Source organism: Thalassophryne amazonica, chromosome 7, assembly GCF_902500255.1.
Source record: "Thalassophryne amazonica chromosome 7, fThaAma1.1, whole genome shotgun sequence".
Classification (NCBI taxonomy): Eukaryota; Metazoa; Chordata; class Actinopteri; order Batrachoidiformes; family Batrachoididae; genus Thalassophryne; species Thalassophryne amazonica.
The window spans coordinates 87,730,247-87,752,107 of NC_047109.1; the positions used below are offsets into that span (position 1 = coordinate 87,730,247).

Here is a 21,861-nt window from a genome sequence, read left to right on the forward strand (position 1 = left end):
TTTTTGCCAGGGTTTGTGTGTGTGTGTGTGTGTGTGTGTGTGTGTGTGTGTGTGTGTGTGTGTGTGTGTGTGTGTGTGTGTGTGTGTGTGTGTATATATATATTATCATCTATGGCCATCTACACCTGTGACAAACTGCTCCAAACTGTACTGTGATAGACACTTCGGAACGGAAGGTGGGGATAATACATCATTGCCAATCATCCTAAAAACAAGAAGATTTGACTGATAGAGATGTTGTGTATTTTGGGGAATGAGTAAATTTAAGAAACTGTGCTTTCAAATGGAAAGACTACTCTGGAAAAAAGGAGGGAATATAACTTTCATTCTACTCGGAACAATACTGTGTAAGATAACAAGAGAAACAATGGCAGGTCAGCAAACTGTGCCTTGTACAATTTCACTAATTAGCTTGTTAGCTTCTGCCCTCTAATGCAGTATTTTGTGTTATAATGACATGCCCAGTTTTGAAATCTTAAACTCCACTGCAAGTTTACCTCACCTGTGATCGTCTGTTCACTGGTGATGAGATGCAGTTTACTCACATGTTATTTTGCTCTCTGCTGAAAGTGATACGAAATGAAGCAAAGCTTCATAAGAGTTGGAATCGGCTCTGCAAATAAAGCAAAATAAAGCAATGCTTCGTAAGAGTCCGGCTCGGCCCACAGAGTTGTATTATAGAAATACAATATAAAAGAGTTATATCTATAATATATATTATACCATGACAATAATTTCTGTCAGGATGTGATGATAAATCTGTCTGAAAGGATGCAGCAGGTCAGAATAAGACTTTTTATTTATTTTGTGTGTTGCTTAAATGGACTGCATTTATATAGTGCTTTTCCATCTGCATCAGACACTCAAAGCGCTTTACAAATAGTGCCTCACATTCACCCTGATGTCAGGGTGCTGCCATCCTAGGTAATCACTACACACCGGGAGCAACTAGGGGATTAAGGACCTTGCCCAAGGTTCAAACCCTCAGGCTGGGATTTGAACCGAGGATCCTCTGGTCTCAAGCCCAACGCTTTAACCACTAGACCATCACCTCAACGTAATGCCAACTGCCACACTTCAGCATTCTGCTCACGGCAAAAATAAATCTTATTAATGATCCACCAAGGAAAGAAAGTACATTAAATTACACTGTTAACAACAATAACATTATTTATGAGTGACTGAGGTTACAGAGGCAGCACTATGACATCGTTTCACAAAGGTTCTGTATGGTCAGTGTCTTTGTGCTGATTTGACCGAACCAACCCAACCTGAGTGTCATTTTGAAATATTTGTCCAGTCCGACCCAACTCGTCGGGCCTGGATCAGGTATCCATGCTCTAATTTGCAAGGACATGCAGCCATTTTGACAATTTTTCTGTCCTCCTCCTCTGTCAAAATGCATTGTGGATTCTGGACCGATGCCGTGTATGTGAGAGAAATCAGTTCTTCTTTACTGCCGGACACAGTCCTGGATGTCACAGGCCGTTCATGATGAATGCAAAAACACTTTAGGCTGTCAACTTCAGTTTAAACTGATCTAAATCATCATAATCCACACTGTTTTCTGCTATTTTGAGCTGTTGTGTTGTAACAAAGATCCCAGAATGTAGCGGGCAGGTCAAGATGTGTAAATTGCTCTATGCTAGCTTAGTTTCTTCATACCCTTTAATTCTTCCAGGGAGTTTTTCTTCACCACTGTTGCCAGTGTGTTTGCTCAGGGAGTGGATAAGGTTAGACCTTAGTTTTGTGAAGTGCCTTGGAGCAACTATCTAGTGATTTGGCACTATATAAATAAATTGAGTTGAATAGAATTATTTTAATTCCAGTTGTAATGGCGGTACTTGGAAAGCCAAATATTTTCTAAGGTGGTACTTATTGTAAAAAGATTGAGAATCACTGTGCTGAAGGATTGTGACAGTGTTCTCGCCACATGGAATTCTTCACTTGTTGTCAATGCGTTGGTGACACACGGGTCAGGGTTGTTTTATTTTATTTATTTATTTATTTTTTTAACACCTGCCCGACCCATTATGACAGCCAGTCCTCACTGCCCCACCTGCAAAAATATGTGGCGATTTATGACCCAAATCCAACCTGTTGTAAAATTCTTTCTTGTTTCTGACTTTTCTCTCTCTCTCTCTCTCCATCCACTGAATACAAACATAGTGTGTGTTGCCACCTACAAACTGCTGACGTGAACGCAGCACATCAAGCAGAGCGCACTGTTTGAAAAGGGAAAATGATGAAAGTAATCACATCTAGCCTGTTGTTGCATGCCATTTAGCGAGCGTGTAATATATCTCTAAATGATTAATTACTTAGTGGGAATTCTGATTTGCCACTCTTTGACCCAACTTGGCCACTATTTTTTCACCAAGATTACCTACAGCTGCCCAACCCGAGGGCCAGCTTGTGGGTGCCTGTGGGTTAGGGGTTGACCTGTGCATCATAACCATGCCCAGATCACAGCTGGTGCATTGTTGGACTGATTGCCTGGCATGTTTATGTCTGCCATTTAATCCTGTTTACATTGAAGTAACCTGCTCCCACGTAGCTTTACCCTTTCCAGTTTGTTGCTGTGACAACCAATCCAGCATCTATTCTAAAGAACTAAAAGCAATCCAGGATCATGTCATGTTGTCAACACTTTGATCTCACTAACATGGTAATCTACATATGGAGAATTGGCTCATGGTTTGCAGATGATGTATGTTTTGGCCAACGTGCACCATTTCCGACAGTACCAGGCTCAACCTTTTTACTTACCTAAACACATTTAGGATCCCTTTTAGCTCTGTGCCATTATTAATCCTTTTGTTTACTCTCACTATCCTTACTTTAAATTATTTATGTAAACAAGATTAACAGGTGGGTTGCAGTGACATTTGCCCTGGATATTTATGTTCCTGGAGCTCTTTTGTTCTCTGCGTGTGCTTCCCTCACACCAAATTTTCTGTTTGCAGACAAGGTGGCATGTAATAAATCTCAAAAGGAAGAAAGGTTTGTTGAGCTTAAACATGCTTCAGGGTAGACTGTTTATAGTTTGATTCTGTTTGGTTGGTGTGTGTACGGTGCATCCGGAAAGTATTCACAGCGCTTCACTTTTTCCACATTTTATGTTACAGCCTTATTCCAAAATGGAGTGAATTAATTTTTTTCCTCAAAACACCCCATAAAAACATGACTTTTTTTTTTCATTTTAGTAAATTTATTAAAAATTAAAAAACAGAAAACCTAAGAAATCACATATACGTAACTATTCACATCCTTTACTCAATGCTTGGTTGATGGCAGCAATTACAGCCTCAAGTGTTCTTGAATATGATGCCACAAGCTTGGCGCACTTATCTTTTGGTAGTTTTGCCCATTATTCTTTGTACCACCTCTCAAGCTTCATCAGGTTGCATGGGAAGGGTCGGAGCTCAGTCATTTTACGATCTCTCCAGAGATGTTCATTCGGATTCAGGTCTGGGCTCTGGCTGGGGCACTCAAGGACATTCACAGAGTTGTCCTGTTCTTAGTCACCTCCCTGACTAAGGCCAGTTCTAGGAATAGTCCTGGTGGATCCAAAGTGCTTCCATTTATGGATGATGGAGACCACTGGGCTCATTGGGATCTTCAAAGCAGCAGAAAGGTTTCTTTACCCTTCCCCAGGTTTGTGCCTTGTGACAATCCTGTCTGAGGTCTACAGACAATTCCTTTGACTTCATTCTTGGTTTGTGCTCTGACATGCACCGTCAGCTGTGGGACCTTATATGTAGACAGGCGTGTGACTTTCCAAATCATGTCCAATAAACTGAATTTACCCCAGGTGGACTCCAGTTAAGATGTAGAAACATCTCAAGGATGATCAGTGAGAAGAAGATGCACCTGAGCTTAATTTTGTGCTTCATGGCAAGGTCTATGAATATTTATTTACATGTGATTTCTTAGTTGTTGTTTTGTAAATATGCAAGTCTCAAAACTTTTTTCACATTGTCCTTATGGGGTATTGTGTATAGAAGTTTGGGGGGGGGGAATGAATTTAATCAATTTTGGAAAAAGGCTGTAACATAACAAAATGAGGAAAAAATTAAGCGCTGTGAATGATTAGTATTTTTAATTTAACCTTTATTTAACCAGGTTAGTCCCATTAAGATTGAGATCTGTTTTGCAAGGGAGCCCTGGACAATTATAAAGTTTCCTATTGATAACCTGCATGTCTTTGGATGTGGGAGGAAACCAATGCAAACAAGTGGAGAACATGCAAACTCCACACAGAAAAGTCACCGGTGGGAATCGAGCCCATGACCTTCTTGCTGTGAGGCAACAGTGCTAACAACTAAGTCACTTTGCTGCCATCCAGAATACGTTCCTGGATGCACTGTATGCATGAGTTTTACTATGTTGTTGTCCCACCTAGTGTACAAATGAGCAACAGAATAATAAATACTTTTTTTTTTGGTCAGTGTTGTATTCCAGGTGGTAATAAACATTACAGGTTTTAAGTGGGACCAGGAGCAGTGCTTTGGTTGAGTATGGCTGCTCATGGACCAGTGTTACCTTAAATTCTTGTGTTTACTGGACAGTGGGCAAATTTGTTAGCTGTTGTTCACGTTTCCATACAAGGCTTCTAACGCATTGAAATCTAATTGCAGCCAATCAGAATAATGCGGTAACAACACGATAAGATGTGACTCAATTTTTAAGGACAAATTGTTAGAACTTTCTTTTTGCAGATCATCTTAGAATAATTGTGTATCATGTTTAAATCATTTTTTTCTGCTGAATGATGGGTTTGAGCTCTTGTTCATGGTATTACATTGCACCCATTTTTACAGTACATGGACAGATCTCACCAATCTTTCAAACTTGAAAAGATAAAATTGGATATCAGTGTGGCTCAGTGTTTGTTGTCCAGGCTTCTGGACTTTGGAGCTGTCAGGCCAAATCAGTGTTTAGGGTAAGATAACGTTTGCTAATCTCCGTTATTTCAGTCCTGTGTTGTTTTTCTTTTTGTCATTTCAGTTCATGCCCTATATTGCAGAACAAAGCGTTTTTTTACCCTCCCCTCCCTCCCTTGATGTGGCTGACGTAGGACATGTATAAGAACATATTTGGGACTATTGTGACTGTAGAACACGTCGTTAGCATTTGTACAGCAGATACATTCAAATGTAAATGCTGTAAATGGCATAATATGGTAATTTGTTGTGTGATGATCGAAAGGTTAATTGCTTTGCTAAAGCAGCCTCAGTTGAAGAGAGGGAGAGGGATGCATGAACTAAGACTGAACTTCCGCAGATGAAGGCTGAACATGACCAGCATTTAAGCCCGTGCCCATACAAGGCATTCGTCTGTCTGGGCAGCATGGATGTGATAAATGTATGAGGAGTGCACCCTCCAATCCACATTAAGATCACAACAGCTGATGCGACTCTCGCTCTCTGCTTGGTGTACCTTTGATCGGGATATCCTAAGATTGCCAAGAATTTTTGCTGTGCAGGAGTGTGCTGATAGTTGGCATAATTCAACTTCAAGAAAGGCATTCCTCAGCTGTGTGCTGCCCTCCTCAAGTCCATCCCCAGCAGCAGGTGGAACTTGTTAATCAGATGTGTTCATACAAATAAAGAGGGACATTCTTCCTAAACTCCTCCAGACACTCGATGTGCAGCTGTGTAGGTTTGCAGATGGTCTTTTGTGTCATGTAATCCCTGTTAGGCTATGTTTGCTAATACTGCCACCTCCTGGAGTTTAATAAGAGTGCAGGAGACCAAGCAACGACTTCCAAATAAATAATTTACTATTGCTGCACCCACTCATGTTACATTTTGTGTTTTTTCGCCAGAGATCTTAAACTGAGGAATTACACTCCAGAGGATGAAGAGCTGAAGGAAAGACGGGTGCCGAATGCTAAACCTGAATCGGGTGAGAACGTCTCATTTCTCAAACAACCTTTGAAAATATAATGTGGAGTCGTCTTTGGTTTTATGGTCCCTGGTTGTCGATTATTGGTAATGTTGATGTCATTGTTCATTTGCGCCTCCCTAAGAGTACATAATCCACTCGGACAGCGTATCATAGCTAATTGTTTAAGAGATTCCTGCTGCCACACTCAATCATAGGTTTAACAAAGACGTGTTGTTTGCAGTGGAAGATAAAGTAAAAGACCAGTTAGAAGCGGCTAACCCAGAGCCGATCATTGAAGAAGTGGTAAGTACTGACTTATGTTCCCTTTGACAATTTGGTCTGAAGCTTCAGTGTTTGAGTTTTCAGCTGTTGTTTTTTTCTTCAGGATTTGGCCAACCTCGCCCCAAGAAAACCAGATTGGTAAGATGTTTTTCATGACTACCAAAGATGTATTTTTACTGATATCCGCTGGTTCTCAGACAGACAAGCTGAGTGTTGAAGAGAGCCGAAATTCCTAAATCCTCCATTTCAGAATTAAAAAGGGAGGGGACAGTGCCATGACAAGTCAGTGACACAAGCACTTGGACAGCTGCACCACTGTTGTGTGCCAGCTGCTCAGCTGTGTGCTGGTGTCAGTCAGCCAGTGGCTTAAAGGGGGGGAAAAATGTTTGTGTGGTCAGTTCAGTTGTGCTGGGTACAACGCTTGTATCTCTCCGCAATAAGTTCATGATTTAGGTTCCTTCAAAAGTCCTTCTTTTCTTCTTGCATGTCCTCCTCCTGGGTTTTCTCTCACATTGGGGTGAGGGGCTGGGGGAGGATCAGCAGGCCCGTCATGAGGAGAATTGTCACTAACCTTATAAGTCAATTAGCTCATGCTTCACCAACCATCAAATTGAATGAGATGCCTTTTTTATGACATTGTTTCCAAATGTGCGCACACCTAGTGGCCATTTTTGGAGTGACTGGTTTTCAAAGAAGAGAGTGTGAATGTGACTGATTGTTTCTTTCTGTAGAACATACCACAGAAACTGTCCCAATGAATAAGGAAATGTAAAACACCAGTGGAGTAATGATTTAAAGAGCAGGTGCTTTGACAGTTTGAAAACACAAACGCAGCAAAAGCACTTTCTTTTTCCAAGTGCTGACTTTCTTCACTCTGTAAACATGCACACAGATCCTGCTGAACCTGTTCACACGATCTTATGATTAGAGCAGCGCATCTGTCATTTCAGATAATAAATCCGTGATTGAGTCATGATATTCAAGCATAAACTGCAGAACGTCTGGACCTTATCAGTAGTTGGTATTACTGTGAATTTTTTGGGCAGATCTGCATAAATTGACAGAGCCAGAAAATTTTTAAATACGTTTTAAGCTTATGAGCCAAGTCCTTCTAATAATGAGCTAAATTGTACAAAACACACGGAAAAGGTTGAGTTTAATATGCTAAATGATAGAACCACAAATCAGAAAAAGTTAAGCTGTATGGAAGAAAACCAGCGCAAACACACTGAGTTGCACCTTGTCCCAATTTCTCAAATTATAGTACAATGATGTCCTCAAAAAGAGATGTAGGGACATACTAAAATAAATTGTTGCAAAATGTGATGTCTTGTTCATTGACACAGGTATTTGTTCTAAGTGCCCTTCTGATTAAGTGTATTTTGTTGCTAAGGCTTGTTTTGACGTTCTGATTCTGTATGTAGGGATTTAAAGCGTGATGTGGCCAAGAAACTGGAGCAGATGGAGAGGAAAACACAGCTGGCTATAGCTGAGCTCATCTGTGAGTATCGCCTCAGTGTAATTTACATTTTTCCATTTTCTCACTGAATTTGCCCGAGGCTACAATCATCGTGTCGGTGTGACGTGAGAATTATTAGGTTAATTGCTCTGGAGTTTCCAGACTCTGGCAACGTCCTAAAGCTTTATGATTACATCACTCATGTAAATCCTCAGCTGATGTATGATTCGTATTTTAAAAATGGACATCTGGATGTAGAAGACTGCAAAATGAGTTTTCAGTGAAATTTTCCCTCGTGTTGTGATGGTGATGATCTACTCACATGGCCTTCAGATGAAGACATTAATGCTGCATGCAGCTACTAGTTAGCTCAAGATGTTTGTCTTAATGACTTCCATTAAACCGTGTGTAGTCAAATATAAATTAATTACAGTTTAGCTATAGAATTGCAGGTACATTTTGGGTTAAAAAACGTATTTTGCTGCATTAAAAGACGTGGTGCAGCCTGTCTGTAGGTGTACGTTTTTTTTTTTTTTTTTTTTAATGCATCATTAAGTTGTGTATCTTATTAGATGTGGACCAGTTGAGGAGAATTCCCACACAAACCCATGGTGAGTGATTTTGAAGAATGTGGTGAATGCTTCACTTACAACTAGTCTTTTGTGTTTCCAGGGGAGCGTCTGAAAGGTAATGAGGAGGAGCTGGCTGAAGCGGTGGCAGCAGTGGGAACAGGTGGAGGAGTAACAGCAGAGGGAGATTCTGACTGAATGTAATATTACGGACTACAGATGACAAGTGGAACCACCTCTCTTATTCTGAATGATGACCTGGCATTGCTCTGTCTGTCGTGTTACATCGCTAACTCAGAACTGTTTGGAGCTCTGCAGGGAGTGAAGTGACATTTACCTCATCTTCTCTGAACAGGTCTCTTGTAATCTCTAGGAAAGTGTTATTTCATCCAGCCACCAAGGGAATATTTCTTCAGAACGTGGTACTTCCTGTATATATGGTTCTTTGAAGTGTGGTATAGACATTTTTGGATATGTTACAATGCTTTATATTTCAAGTAAATTGTTATTTTTTAAATGTCTTTTTTATGACTAATTTTATCATCTGTTAACAAAGTTGTGTGTTTTTTTTGTGTGTTGGGTTCTGGAATTACCCAACTAGGTCAAATTTGCTAAAGGTCAATCACTGGGGACAAGGTCATGTCTGCTGCCCTACTTCCATGTCTTGGTGATTTCTGTCAAACTTATGTCAGTGTAGGTTCATCCCAAAATTGCCGTTAAAGCATTATTTTTGGCAGAGGCCAAGAAATTTGATTTTCAACCAAATGAGTACATACGTGGGTGGATTCCAGAATTGGCCTAGTAAGTAAGCCACAGATCAATCATTTGGGTCAAATGATTGACTGACTGTCACAGTTCTTACTGTCTTTGTGCTCATGACCGCTTTTACTTAGTTCAACCAATTTGATTTCAAAACTCTTGTTCACACACAGGCTGAGGGACACACAGGAGCTATTTTGTCTAACACATGAGCCCTAATGAGTTTTCTTACAATTCAATAAAATACACTTTAAATACATGTTTATTCAGAAACAGCTGTAAAATCAGTCCAGTTATCATTAAATAGTTACTGCACCATTTATATGTTGCTACTCTTGAATCAAAAGTTAGTTTTGACCCAATCAATGATCAGTAGAGGAACAAACATGAACAGATAAAATGCTTTGGTTTGACATGTACATGTAATACACATGTATTGCAAACACTACAGAGTCTCCTTCAAAATTCTCATGACTGACAGTAAAGTGCGTCATCTGTCCAACGTCGGCCCAAACTGTCTGCTCGGTACAGCTGCACGACGCCACCTGCTTCCATTCACCAGCTGTCCTCTTTTCCTGAAGGGATAATATCGTATAAAGGCTTAAACCGCCGACTGCCAGATACTTCAAGCCTCCGTCACTTCGCAAGTAAAATGACCAGAGCTCGAAAGCGAATATGCATTTCTTCGTTGTTTCGTAAATGTTTGACTAAAGCTGCCCAAATAGGTGACTTGAACTAGTTAAAGGGCCATAAATTTGCTGCAGTTTCTCTAACTACAACAGTCTTCAAAAACACTGCAATTGAAGTTCACAAACTACACTTATAACACAATGATTAATACTCAAACTGCTACCTTAAGTGTTGACTGTATGTGAAGATGGTGCTGCTACGTAATGTGCAGATCAGTGACAAACGCCACAGCCATCATAAAGGAAATGTGACGCTGCGGAAGCATCAAATCTTGGGGAAGCAGCTGTCGTTTGGACTGTGGGTGTGGAAGATTAAAAACGCCCGTCTGCAGATTAGCATGAAGGATTAACACGGCAGGAGAAGAAAATGATGCACAAATGTAGCCCTTGAGCAGGATTGCTGTGGGTCTTGTTGGATATGCTGTAGCGTTATGGCTGGTTTGTGTGCGTCTGTCGTGTCCTGTCCCGACACTGAAACCCAGGAGCAGTGGATCGAAGTCTCTCACTCGCATTGTCCTCCACCGGATTCGATCTTCCTGGCTGCAGGGCCCAGTTCCACCTTGCACACCCTCTGGGCAAATTTTAGTGAGCACAGCGTTTCTCCCACATTCCTCTCCAAAGCGGAAACCTTTAGTATACAAGTTTTGGGGGGTATTAGACAAAGAGTTATAACTTAGTGTCTGCATTTGGTGCCTCTCAAAGTTTGCAAAATTTGACCTTTTAATTTTTACCTGCACCACCATGACTGTCTTGCTGCCTTTGCCCAGGGAGTCCTGTAGTAAGTATGTAAGGCGGGAGTTCCTGAATGGGATGTGAGTCTGTCGGGCCCTCAGCGCCTGAATGACGTCTCCCAGAGCCAGCAGGGACCGGTTAATGTTCTGGGCCTCCTTCAGCCTCTCTCCCTCTGCACCAGACTTCCAGACCCTCTCGGAGCCGGCCAGATCCACCAGGTTTAACTTACCTGTTAAAAGATGAAAGGTAACATGACCGGCTTATTTTTACCCAAGGCCAAAATATGGCCATCGCGTACAGCGACGGCCTTTCGTCCGTCCGTTGATCTGCCTGTCTGTGCTCAGCATGAGTCCAGTCTTATTACTGCCAGGGCCTTCAGATTCACAGGGAACATTATTGGGACACAGACTTTGACCTATTTTAAGAGGTCAAAAGGTCACATTATGGTTCCTATTTTTATGCTCATATGGCCGAGGGTATTTTAGCACTGCTTTATGTTTAAAGACTCTGGACATGGTTTGAATTACAGGGGGTAAAAACAACAGAAAGACTCTTGACTATACCATTTCTAGTTGAACATTACTTTCTGCCTGCCTGATTTCGATCATTGCAGTGGCTCATTTTGCCCTGTGACAGACTGGTGGCCCTTTTGGGGTAAGCTGGTATAGAAAATGGATTTATGGATGGATTTGGTGCACAGAGGTGAGTAAACATTAGAGCGGACATTAAGAATAGTTCAGGCTGCCATATTGGACCAGGCAGTAAATGACAGTCCACAATGTAAACAAAGCAATGCGCTCACAAACACAGCAGAAATTTCCAGGGAATCTGAATTACAGTCAGTCATATTTGTCATGTCAGAAATATCACATTATATTAGTATTTAATAGGAACTACAGGTGTACTTTAACCAGCTCCTCAAAATATTCGTTCTAAATGTCCCCAGCACACAAGCATGGGGGAAAATTATGACCTTGATGTTGAACTGATTTTTTTCTCAAAATAATGTCGCTGGCTGATTTTCAGTCATTCAACCATGTTTGGTACAAACAGTTATATTCTTCACAGACGAACACACAGAAGCAAAAACGTATAATTAACTTACAATCTTATAGCTGATGGTTCTTAAATGAGAGCGAAGGGGGCGTATGTATGGCTGACCTGTGGTTCTGGAGCCGGTGGCCAGATCAGTGCCTTCAACGGTGACGCAGAGCAAAGCGTGGGAACGCGAACTGTGTTGGTTCATTTGAGTACCAAAGGTAATCCTGTTTCGGCGAGCTGTAGCTAAAATCTTGATAAACACAAGAGGACGTAGTTTCAGGTGTTCAGCCTCGAATTCTTAATGAAATTACAGCGGATCAGCATGTTTCACCTTCTTCATGTGATGAAAACTCTTCACTTCAAGGACTCTGAGGCCTGGGACGTGCAGTTGTCCGGTTCCATCCGGGTTGAGCTTTATGTCCAGTTTCTCTCCATCTTTACTCAACAAATCTCTGAAAAACAAAGTGTTGCTCTAATAATCAGACAACCATGTTTTTGTTTTGTTTTTTTCTCAGGTACAACTAACTAGGCATCTGGGATACCTTAACACCTCATTGTAGATCTCTACGGAGCTGACTGTGACGGTATAAGACCACACATCCTTCCGGTCCTCTATCTCACTGAAGAGCTGATTGAGGGCTCGTTGGTTGATTCCTGGGTTTTCCACAGTGCCCTGGAAATCAGACAATACTTGAGATATGTTTTTTGACACTAGCTGCTGCCGGTTTTTCCCGATGCTATAGAAACAATAATGTATCTCCATAGAACGCAGTATACCTCCATAGTATAAGTCTTTCCTGAGCCTGTCTGTCCATAAGCAAATATGCAGACATGGTACCCATCGATGCACGATGTCACAAGAGGCTCAATCTCGTGAAAAACCTGACAAGGCAAAAAAAAAAAAGATCTGAGTGATTTTTTTTTTTTGTTTACGTCACACTGCTACAGTGTACCCCGGGGCTTTGTTCTTGGCCCTTTGCTGTTCTCTATTGCTACTTTTCGCACAATCATGGATTAACTTTCCACTGCTACACTGACACTATGAACTGATACCTACAAATGAAACATGCCAGGCATTTTTGTACCTCTATACCAGGGGTGGCCAAGTTCGGTCCTCGAGAGCCACATTCCTGACGCTCTTAGTTGTCTCCCTGCTCCAACACATCTGAATCCAATGAAAGACTCCTTAGCAGACTTTTAATGAGCCTTTCATTGGATTCAGGTGTGTTGGACCAGGGAGACAACTAAGTGTGTCAGGAATGTGGCTCTCGAGGACCAAACTTGGCCACCCCTGCTCTATACAGTATCATCCAAACTTATGGGACTAACAAGGCAAATTTTCTATACACTGAAGTTATGAGATTAAAGATGAAAACAGTTTAGAGCGTCAGCTTTTACTCCCTGGTATTTACATCTAGATGTGTCAAACAACACATGGAACAGCATCTTTGGAGCTGATTGTTCTTAAAGTAAAATAACATTTAATATTTTGCTCATCATCTTTTGCTTGCAGTAACTACATAAAGCCTGTCACTTGTTGGCATCACCAAATTGTTGGTTTGTTACTTTGGTCTGCTCTTCCGGTGTTTTTCTGTTTTGGTGATTTCTTTGACTAATTTCAATTTTTTTTTTCAATTTATTTTCCTTTATATAGCGCCAAATCACAACAGAGTTGCCTCAAAGCGCTTCACACAGGTAACGTCTAACCTTACCAAGGAAAAACTCCCTCTGAGGAAGAAACCTCAAGCAGACCAGACTCAAAGGGGTGACCCTCTGCTTGGGCCATGCTACAAATATAAATTATAGAAATAATTCACAGAACAATTCACGGACGAATATACAAGAATTGCTGTTGGTGCACAGGACAGGAGGGTCTCCAGCACAAACACAACTCCCATCTCTCGATGGAGCTGCACCTTAAACAGAGAAAAGCAGAATCAGGCATCAGAAAGATAAAAAATACTGTATAATTTGCCAGCATTAAACAAGAAAAACAGAAGAAATACTAAGGTGATCACCGGCCACTAGCCCTAAACTTCACTAAAAGACCCAGAATTTAGGTGAAGTTGAGGCCGCGGCCCGCTCCAATTACTAATAGCATGAATTAAGAGAGTAAAAAGCATAAAACAAAACTGTACCAGTATGCTAGCCATATGAAAGGGAAAATAAGTGCGTCTTAAGTCTGGACTTGAAAATCTCCACAGAATCTGATTGTTTTATTGACGCAGGGAGACCATTCCACAGAACAGGGGCACGATAAGCGAAAGCTCTGTGACCCGCAGACTTCTTATTCACCTTAGGGACACAAAGTAGTCCTGCACCCTGAGATCATAAAGCCCGGGCCGGTACGTAAGGTTTAATTAGGTCAGCTAGGTAGGGAGGTGCCAGTCCATGAATAATTTTATAGGTTAGTAGGAGAATCTTCAAATCTGACCTCACTGGGACAGGAAACCAGTGAAGAGATGCCAAAATAGGTGTAATGTTTTCAAACTTTCTGCTTCATGTCAAAAGTCTGGCTGCAGCATTCTGAACCAATTGGAGAGCCCTAATGCTAGACTGCGGTAAACCAGAAAATAGAACATTGCAGTAGTCCAATCTAGAAGAGATAAACGCATGGATCAGGGTCTCAGCATCAGCCATAGACAGGATGGGACGAATCTTCGCTATATTTTGCAGGTGGAAGAAAGCAGTCCTAGTAATATTTCTAATGTGGAAGCCAAAGGACAATGAAGGATCAAAAATTACCCCAAGGTTCCTCACTTTGTCAGTGTGATGTATGACACACAAGCCTAGGCTGAGTGTTAACTGGTCAAATTGATGCCGAAGTCTCACTGGACCAAGAACCATCATTTCAGTCTTTTCAGAGTTTAAAAGTAGGCAGTTTCTAGACGTCCAACTTCTCACTGCTGCAAGGCAATCTTCTAAGGATTTTATGTGAACGAGATTTCCAGCAGTTATCGGCTTATATAACTGAGTATCATCTGCATAGCAGTGAAAGGTAATCCCAAAACGCCGCAATATGTGCACAAGGGGTGCTATATAAAGGGAGAAAAGCAGGGGGCCTAAGACAGACCCCTGTGGAACCCCAAATTTCATGTCACTAGGTCTCCACTTCAGAAGTTAAAATCTATGCTGGGTTGGGCTGAATGTCTGATGATTGATTTAACCAGTCTAAAACCTTACAGTTTTTTTTTGTCTCTGACAAACTCCTTTGAGTTGGTGGTGTGTTTTGCATCACTGTCTGATTATGGCGTTCCTCCTGATTAATATGGATTCATTTCTCTCCAAAGTGGCAGAGTGGTGCACAAGATTTGCGAGCCTGTTCCAGAAGCAGCCAGGCAAACACAAACCATTCCAACACCTCAACCATGTTTTACAGATGAACGCGTGTGTTTCAGATCAGGAGAGAACACACTTTGGGTTTCCATCACTGTGATAAACTTAAAATAAATAAACTTTTTAAAATAACCTCTTCCTGTGTAGCTTGAGGGTGGAAGACTTTGTCCAGTTCAAAGATGCGACCTTTTCCTTTGTTCAGCACAGTGAGGGAGGATTCGTCGTTGAGGTCAGAGGTCACCACCACAGTGTGACCATCCTCGTGTTGGTCTTCCTTCAACACGGGCTTCACGCGACACAACACGCGAATGTTTCCTAAAAACACAGCATCCAGTTTACCAAAGACTTGAGTTTCTGTTGTGAATTTTATCTCTTTTTTTTTTTTTTTGACCTTTAAGCTCCACCAGCTGTTCGTGGTACTTCCTGCGCAGTGCAACTTCCTTCCTGTATTTCTCCAGAAGATCTTTGTTGACTTCGGACATCTCATTGATTGCTGCTGAAATCTGATAGCAAAAAAATAAATGTCCTTGCTGGACAATGTTTTTAATGATATGAAAGCTCGAAGCAAACACGGCGTCCACGTATTTACCTGTTTCTTTGCCTCAGCGATCGCTGCTCCATAAAAGTCTGAGAAGTTTCGAACCTGACTCCTCAGGCTTGCGTAGTCTGTCTTGACAGATCGCAGAGTCGTGGGGAGCATGGTCAAGCGCGTCTGTAAGCCTGCCGACACAAGCGTCATATTGATGCATGTCCAAATCGAGTGTAAGCAGAAGAACGGATGTTTTTGGTGTAACTCACTTAAGAACTGGTCCTGCAGGTTCTGAAAGTGTTCTGCTGAGCAGGTAGCAGCGGCCTTCACAGCCTCCTCCTTCCTCGCCTCCAAGTGACCAATCTCTTTCAAAAGCTCCTCTTTTAGTTCACTGATCTCACACTCATACGCTGCAATCTTAAAAAAAATAAAATAAAAATCTTACAATGTTCTCCAACTGTAAGATGGGCTGATCCAGTCTGTGCTGGTTCAGCCCATTAATGACTTCATTACCGCCACCAACAAAGTTGAAGAAAGTTATGTTTTCATTATGTTTGTATGATTTGAACAGCCTGGATCCTACAATTTTTCATATATTGTTATGAATTTTTTAACTGAAGATTCATATCCTGTTAGGCAAGAAGTGATTCTATTTTCAAAGTCATAGGTCAAAGGCCAAAGTCAGGAACAATCTTGGAAAATTGGAAAACTCCCTATCTTTACCATTGAATGAATTTTCAGATCAGATTTCTTTCATATTGGAGAGCGTTATGTAGGATGGGATCTTTAATCTCCTGACAAAGTTTGATCCGGATCTGATCCAGATTACTGATTTTGTGGCTATTTAAATTTAACATTGAAAACTCCATTTGTAAACCCCCCTGTGACTGGACTAGTTGGGCTGTTCCGCCCACACTCCAGGTTATGGTAAAATGGTACATCCCACTTTGCCTCTGACTTGTCCAGACCTTTTGCGCCTTGTTGAACCTGCAAACTGATTGATAGTTTGTTGCTCCGAACGTGTGACGTGTGTGCGTGAATATTAACGTGAGTATCCTGTATATTATTGTCATTACATGTGCTATGTTTAATACTGCACTGCATGATGTAGTTGTTAAGTTTGCTCGGTGTTAGTTTGGTTATGGTGTTTATTTGGCCGTGGGGCGTTCGACCATAATGGTGGCGCCCATACAGTCTTCAACCAGAATAAGGAGCCCTCAGTAAAGATGTCTACATTCCTTTGTTAGTAGGGTAGTACATTTTGTTGTCCAGAAGAGGGCGGTATTCTACCACTTATGAGTGGCCTGAATTTGAGTGTGTTTTTCATGCTGGTTTGACATGTAGATTTAGATTGTATTATGATTATTCATTCAATTGTAATTATTTTTTCCTTTTATTGTTTTACAGAAACCACACACACAAACACTTGTTACTTGCATGTCCTAATAAAGTCCTGGAACCCAAAGGCTGTGGATAAGACTTCATCTCAAGTCTCCTGTACCTTCTGACAGAGGATAGGAATATCCAGCTGTAACTAGCCAGTCAATACACACGCACAACGTTCACAACACCATTTAAAGTATATTTTACATTATATCTTAATCAAATGTGCCCAAATCACTCTCATATTTGAAAGTGAGGTGCAGACTGGCACTCACTATCACCTGACAAAGTTTGATCCAGATGTGATCTGGATTATGGATTTTGTGGACATTTGAATTAAAATATTGAAAAGCCCATTTGATGTACTTTTGCATTATATCTCAATCAAAAGTGCCTCAATCACTCTCATTTGTGACAATGAGGTGCAAACTGGCACTTTCAATGAATAGATTAAGTTTGATCTGCATCTGAACCGTACTGCAGATTTAGCAGATATTTGATATAATAACACTGAAAATCCTTTTTGAGCTGTATTTTGAATTATATTTTAACACATGAAAAGCCAGTTCTGGCAGGACTTTGGCGTTGCAATTTTTTTTCATGGTAAAAATTTGTGGAATGGGAAACTAGTGCTGGTGGATCTTTGCCTGCTATGAGCGCGGTGGCTCTAGTTTATATTGTGGAAGTCCACAAATGAAGTGGAAATTTCCTTCTGATTTGCTGCTGGCTGCTTTGTTGTGCTCATAAAAATGTTCTTAATTATTCCTCAGATGTTGTCAATATAATTTTTTTTTTAAGTTGATGACATTACAAATTTTTATTTATTTATTAACCACTTTCCTTGATGTAGTGGACAGCAACCAACACAAGTAATTTAATCAGCAAATTCATCAAAAAAATGCAGCTGAAGACATTGAAAATTGATATACAGCTCATTAGAGAAAAAGTGATTTGCTGATGAATACACAACATATAAGCTGAATTTCAACTTTTGTAATGAACACTGTGTGAACCCTGTGCTGTATCACAGTATATCAGACCATCTGCAGATGGATGTGCGTGTGTATTTTGTCGTGTCTCAGAGTGACGCTGAAAAACTAATTCATGCATTTATTCCTTCTAGGTTGGACTATTGTAATTCATTATTATCAGGTTGTCCTAAAAGTTCCCTGAAAAACCTTCAGTTAATTAAAAATGCTGCAGCTAGAGTACTGACAGGGACTAGAAGGAGAGAGCATATTTCACCTATATTGGCCTCTCTTCATTGGCTTCCTGTTAATTCTAGAATAGAATTTAAAATTCTTCTTCGTACTTATAAGGTTTTGAATAATCAGGTCCCATCTTATCTTAGGGACCTCATAGTACCATATCACCCCAATACAGCGCTTCGCTCTCAGACTGCAAGCTTACTTGTAGTTCCTAGGGTTTTTAAGAGTAGAATGGGAGGCAGAGCCTTCAGTTTTCCGGCTCCTCTCCTGTGGAACCAGCTCCCAATTCAGATCAGGGAGACAGACACCCTCTCTACTTTGCCTCTGACTTGTCCAGACCTTTTGCGCCTTGTTGAACCTGCAAACTGATTGATAGTTTGTTGCTCCGAACGTGTGACGTGTGTGCGTGAATATTAACGTGAGTATCCTGTATATTATTGTCATTACATGTGCTATGTTTAATACTGCACTGCATGATGTAGTTAAGTTTGCTCGGTGTTAGTTTGGTTATGGTGTTTATTTGGCCGTGGGGCGTTCGACCATAATGGTGGCGCCCATACAGTCTTCAACCAGAATAAGGAGCCCTCAGTAAAGATGTCTACATTCCTTTGTTAGTAGGGTAGTACATTTTGTTGTCCAGAAGAGGGCGGTATTCTACCACTTATGAGTGGCCTGAATTTGAGTGTGTTTTTCATGCTGGTTTGACATGTAGATTTAGATTGTATTATGATTATTCATTCAATTGTAATTATTTTTTCCTTTTATTGTTTTACAGAAACCACACACACAAACACTTGTTACTTGCATGTCCTAATAAAGTCCTGGAACCCAAAGGCTGTGGATAAGACTTCATCTCAAGTCTCCTGTACCTTCTGACAGAGGATAGGAATATCCAGCTGTAGAATTTAAAATTCTTCGTACTTATAAGGTTTTGAATAATCAGGTCCCATCTTATCTTAGGGACCTCATAGTACCATATCACCCCAATACAGCGCTTCGCTCTCAGACTGCAAGCTTACTTGTAGTTCCTAGGGTTTTTAAGAGTAGAATGGGAGGCAGAGCCTTCAGTTTTCCGGCTCCTCTCCTGTGGAACCAGCTCCCAATTCAGATCAGGGAGACAGACACCCTCTCTACTTTTAAGATTAGGCTTAAAACTTTCCTTTTTGCTAAAGCTTATAGTTAGGGCTGGATCAGGTGACCCTGAACCATCCCTTAGTTATGCTGCTATAGACTTAGACTGCTGGGGGGTTCCCATGATGCACTGAGTGTTTCTTTCTCTTTTTGCTCTGTATGCACCACTCTGCATTTAATCATTAGTGATTGATCTCTGCTCTCTTCCACAGCATGTCTTTTTCCTGGTTCTCTCCCTCAGCCCCAACCAGTCCCAGCAGAAGACTGCCCCTCCCTGAGCCTGGTTCTGCTGGAGGTTTCTTCCGGTTAAAAGGGAGTTTTTTCCTTCCCACTGTTGCCAAGTGCTTGCTCACAGGGGGTCGTTTTGACCGTTGGGGTTTTTCTGTAATTATTGTTTGGCTTTTGCCTTACAATATAAAGCGCCTTGGGGCAACTGTTTGTTGTGATTTGGCGCTATATAAATAAAATTGATTTGATTTGATTATTTTCCATTCACGCCTACAATTTATTTAATCAGGCCAAATGTTACACCCCTGCAAAACAGAAATTTTACACAACAATCACCTTGTCTGTACATCTTTTTGTCAGTGCATGAGTTTTGTTAACATGTAACGGTTATTGTATTTTAATGTTTTACCCAATAGTAGCACACCATAAACCATAAACATGACCAAAAAAAAATAAAATCATGAAGTGCAGTGATAATTTTGCACAGATGCATATGACTGATCCAAAGTAAAATCAGATTTTGTCTCTGTACCTTGTGCTGCAGACTGCAGCTGTATTCATCAGACTTCCTGATTTGTTCCTCCAGCTTTCTGTAGCGTTGGTTCTGAGCAGACAGCTTGTTAGACAGCACTTCATTCCTCTGTCTGGCTTTAGTCAGCTGCTTCATCACAGCAGGTGATTCCACCTCCACGGTCTGTGTGACAGGCGGAGAAGAAACGCAAACCACACGTCCACACCTCTGTCCAGCTCTAATGGGCTCTGGATGGCACCAACACAGGCAGGCGGGTGAAACGTGAACACCCCCTGGGCTTTTCTCACGGCCAAAGAAACACGCCACACAGCTAAAATACCGCAGACGATGCTCCCTCACTATGCGAGTGATGCTCTCCCGATGAGTCAACTTTAATAACTGTTCATTTGAAACAAGGATTCTCTGAAGAGACCTCCTACCAGGCATCTAGTCATAACCAAGGTCAATGATCAAAGAGAAGAGCTACACTTATGGCCACACCTTGATCCAGATCGGCACCAAAGTCACACTTGGTACAAATGAGCGTGAGCCACGCTGAATCAGGCGGAGTGTCAAAAAAACATAATTCGTGCCACATCTGGGAGGGAATAAGAATTACGGACGACGGCCATCCAAAGACCCAGACTGCACTCCGACCCGCCCTGACTGATTCGTGCACATGCAGTGCGCATGAGCCTCTGAATGCAGTACAAATGTAGGTGAAACAGAGTAATAGTACCTGTGCAGCTGCCAGAATGCTGTAAGAAGAATAAGAATGCACTTACGAGTACGACTGCAATTTGGCAGAATATATTCCAGCAGCACTCGTGGTGCATTCGGGACATTCAGCCAGGATTCGACGTGGCCAACACATGCCGAGCATCTCCCCGAAGGAGATCAGAATGTCACAAATGCCGTTTTCACGCCGTCCGACTGTTTAGATTGCAGACAGAATGAGGTCAGACGTCAGACTGCCGTTTGCTATTTTTCCACTTCGACTGCACCACAAATGTTTTGGACATGAGCAAAACACTCGGGGCACCCGCATGACTGTGTCTGACTGTTTGGACTGGCCTGCACTCAGAATGCTGTCCGACGGCTGCAAATGCACCTCAACACCTCCTTGAATGTGGGTCAAATATTCATTTTTTTAATTTCATATGTACTTTATATTAAATATGTTTCGCACTCAGACATTAATCTGCAACAATCACACCTGTTTGGACTGAGGAAATACCTTCACCACAGGTTCTCTGCTTCTCTCCGTGTCCAGCTCCAGCTGCAGATCTCTCAGTCTGTCCTCTCGTTTCCTCAGCTCCTCTCCTGTCCTCCACTCACTTTGTTCACTCTGTCTCTCCAGCTGTGACAGCTGCTCAGCTCGCTGCTGCAGGGAGAACTCCAACTGCTGCACTCTGCTCTGGAGGTTCTCATTCTCCTACAAAGGGGTGCCAAAACAACAATAAGCTGTGTTTGCACATCAGCAACCTAAATAATACACCCAAATACACATCCGTGTCAACACAGTATATACAGTTTGAGTATGAAGTCTCTGTTTCTTGTCATCTCTCTTATATGAAATATAGGCTGTTTTAATAAAACCTACACAAATAAGCAAATAAATATGCCAAATAATACTGAATTGCAATGAGTTCATCGACTCTGCAGAGTATGGTTAAGTGTCAAGTGTCTCCTAGCAGCCCAGTCTCACATTTTTTTTGTTTGTTTGTTTGTTTGTTTTGTGCTCCTGTGACGAAATGAGTCAAATTTTTGTGACGGGGTGTTTTTTTAACTCACTATTCCTAACGTTCCATCACGTAACACGTTAAAAAAAAAAGAAAAGAAAAACTCTCCAATGGTACAAGCCCTAAAATGAAACCACAGAGGAGGGAGTTGTATTCACAAGAAAAGTGAATTCATTCTCATTATTATTCAAATATATGAAAGAAATAACCCTAATTTTTACCTCCGCCAACACAGTTGGAGGAGGTCATTTCTTGCCCCTGTTTGCTTGTTTGTGAAGAATTTTTCATATGATGAGATTTTTACTTAAGATTCACATCCTGATAGGCAAGAACCAGTTCAATTTTTGAGGTCATAGGTCAAAATCAGGAA

At 41.3% G+C, this 21,861-nt stretch overlaps 2 protein-coding genes across 4 annotated transcripts in view; one reads left to right on the forward strand and one right to left on the reverse strand.

Moving 5' to 3' along the window:
• The window catches only part of ccdc12 (coiled-coil domain containing 12), a 55,526-nt gene extending 46,803 nt beyond the window's left edge, over nucleotides 1-8,723 (forward strand). The window contains exons 3-8 of one of the 2 annotated variants that reach the window (XM_034174955.1): nucleotides 5,831-5,910; nucleotides 6,134-6,195; nucleotides 6,278-6,312; nucleotides 7,599-7,675; nucleotides 8,306-8,420; nucleotides 8,455-8,723. In XM_034174955.1, coding sequence (XP_034030846.1) covers nucleotides 5,831-5,910; nucleotides 6,134-6,195; nucleotides 6,278-6,312; nucleotides 7,599-7,675; nucleotides 8,306-8,400 — 349 coding nt within the window. In that variant the 3' untranslated portion in view covers nucleotides 8,401-8,420; nucleotides 8,455-8,723. Of the gene's footprint in view, nucleotides 1-5,830; nucleotides 5,911-6,133; nucleotides 6,196-6,277; nucleotides 6,313-7,598; nucleotides 7,676-8,305 lie in introns of both variants that reach the window. The other variant, XM_034174954.1, reaches the window with a different exon arrangement.
• Nucleotides 8,724-9,207: 484 nt separating this feature from the next.
• Nucleotides 9,208-21,861, reverse strand: part of si:ch211-257p13.3 (kinesin-like protein KIFC3) — a 42,954-nt gene continuing 30,300 nt past the window's right edge. For both annotated transcript variants that reach the window (XM_034174953.1, XM_034174952.1), the window contains 12 exons: nucleotides 20,987-21,184; nucleotides 19,771-19,932; nucleotides 15,558-15,705; nucleotides 15,349-15,479; nucleotides 15,151-15,262; nucleotides 14,893-15,074; nucleotides 12,201-12,305; nucleotides 11,966-12,096; nucleotides 11,755-11,875; nucleotides 11,544-11,673; nucleotides 10,382-10,611; nucleotides 9,208-10,278 (listed from right to left, as the gene is read on the reverse strand). In XM_034174953.1, the coding sequence (XP_034030844.1) occupies nucleotides 10,153-10,278; nucleotides 10,382-10,611; nucleotides 11,544-11,673; nucleotides 11,755-11,875; nucleotides 11,966-12,096; nucleotides 12,201-12,305; nucleotides 14,893-15,074; nucleotides 15,151-15,262; nucleotides 15,349-15,479; nucleotides 15,558-15,705; nucleotides 19,771-19,932; nucleotides 20,987-21,184 (1,776 nt within the window). In that variant the 3' untranslated portion in view covers nucleotides 9,208-10,152. The remainder of the gene's footprint in view (nucleotides 10,279-10,381; nucleotides 10,612-11,543; nucleotides 11,674-11,754; nucleotides 11,876-11,965; nucleotides 12,097-12,200; nucleotides 12,306-14,892; nucleotides 15,075-15,150; nucleotides 15,263-15,348; nucleotides 15,480-15,557; nucleotides 15,706-19,770; nucleotides 19,933-20,986; nucleotides 21,185-21,861) is intronic.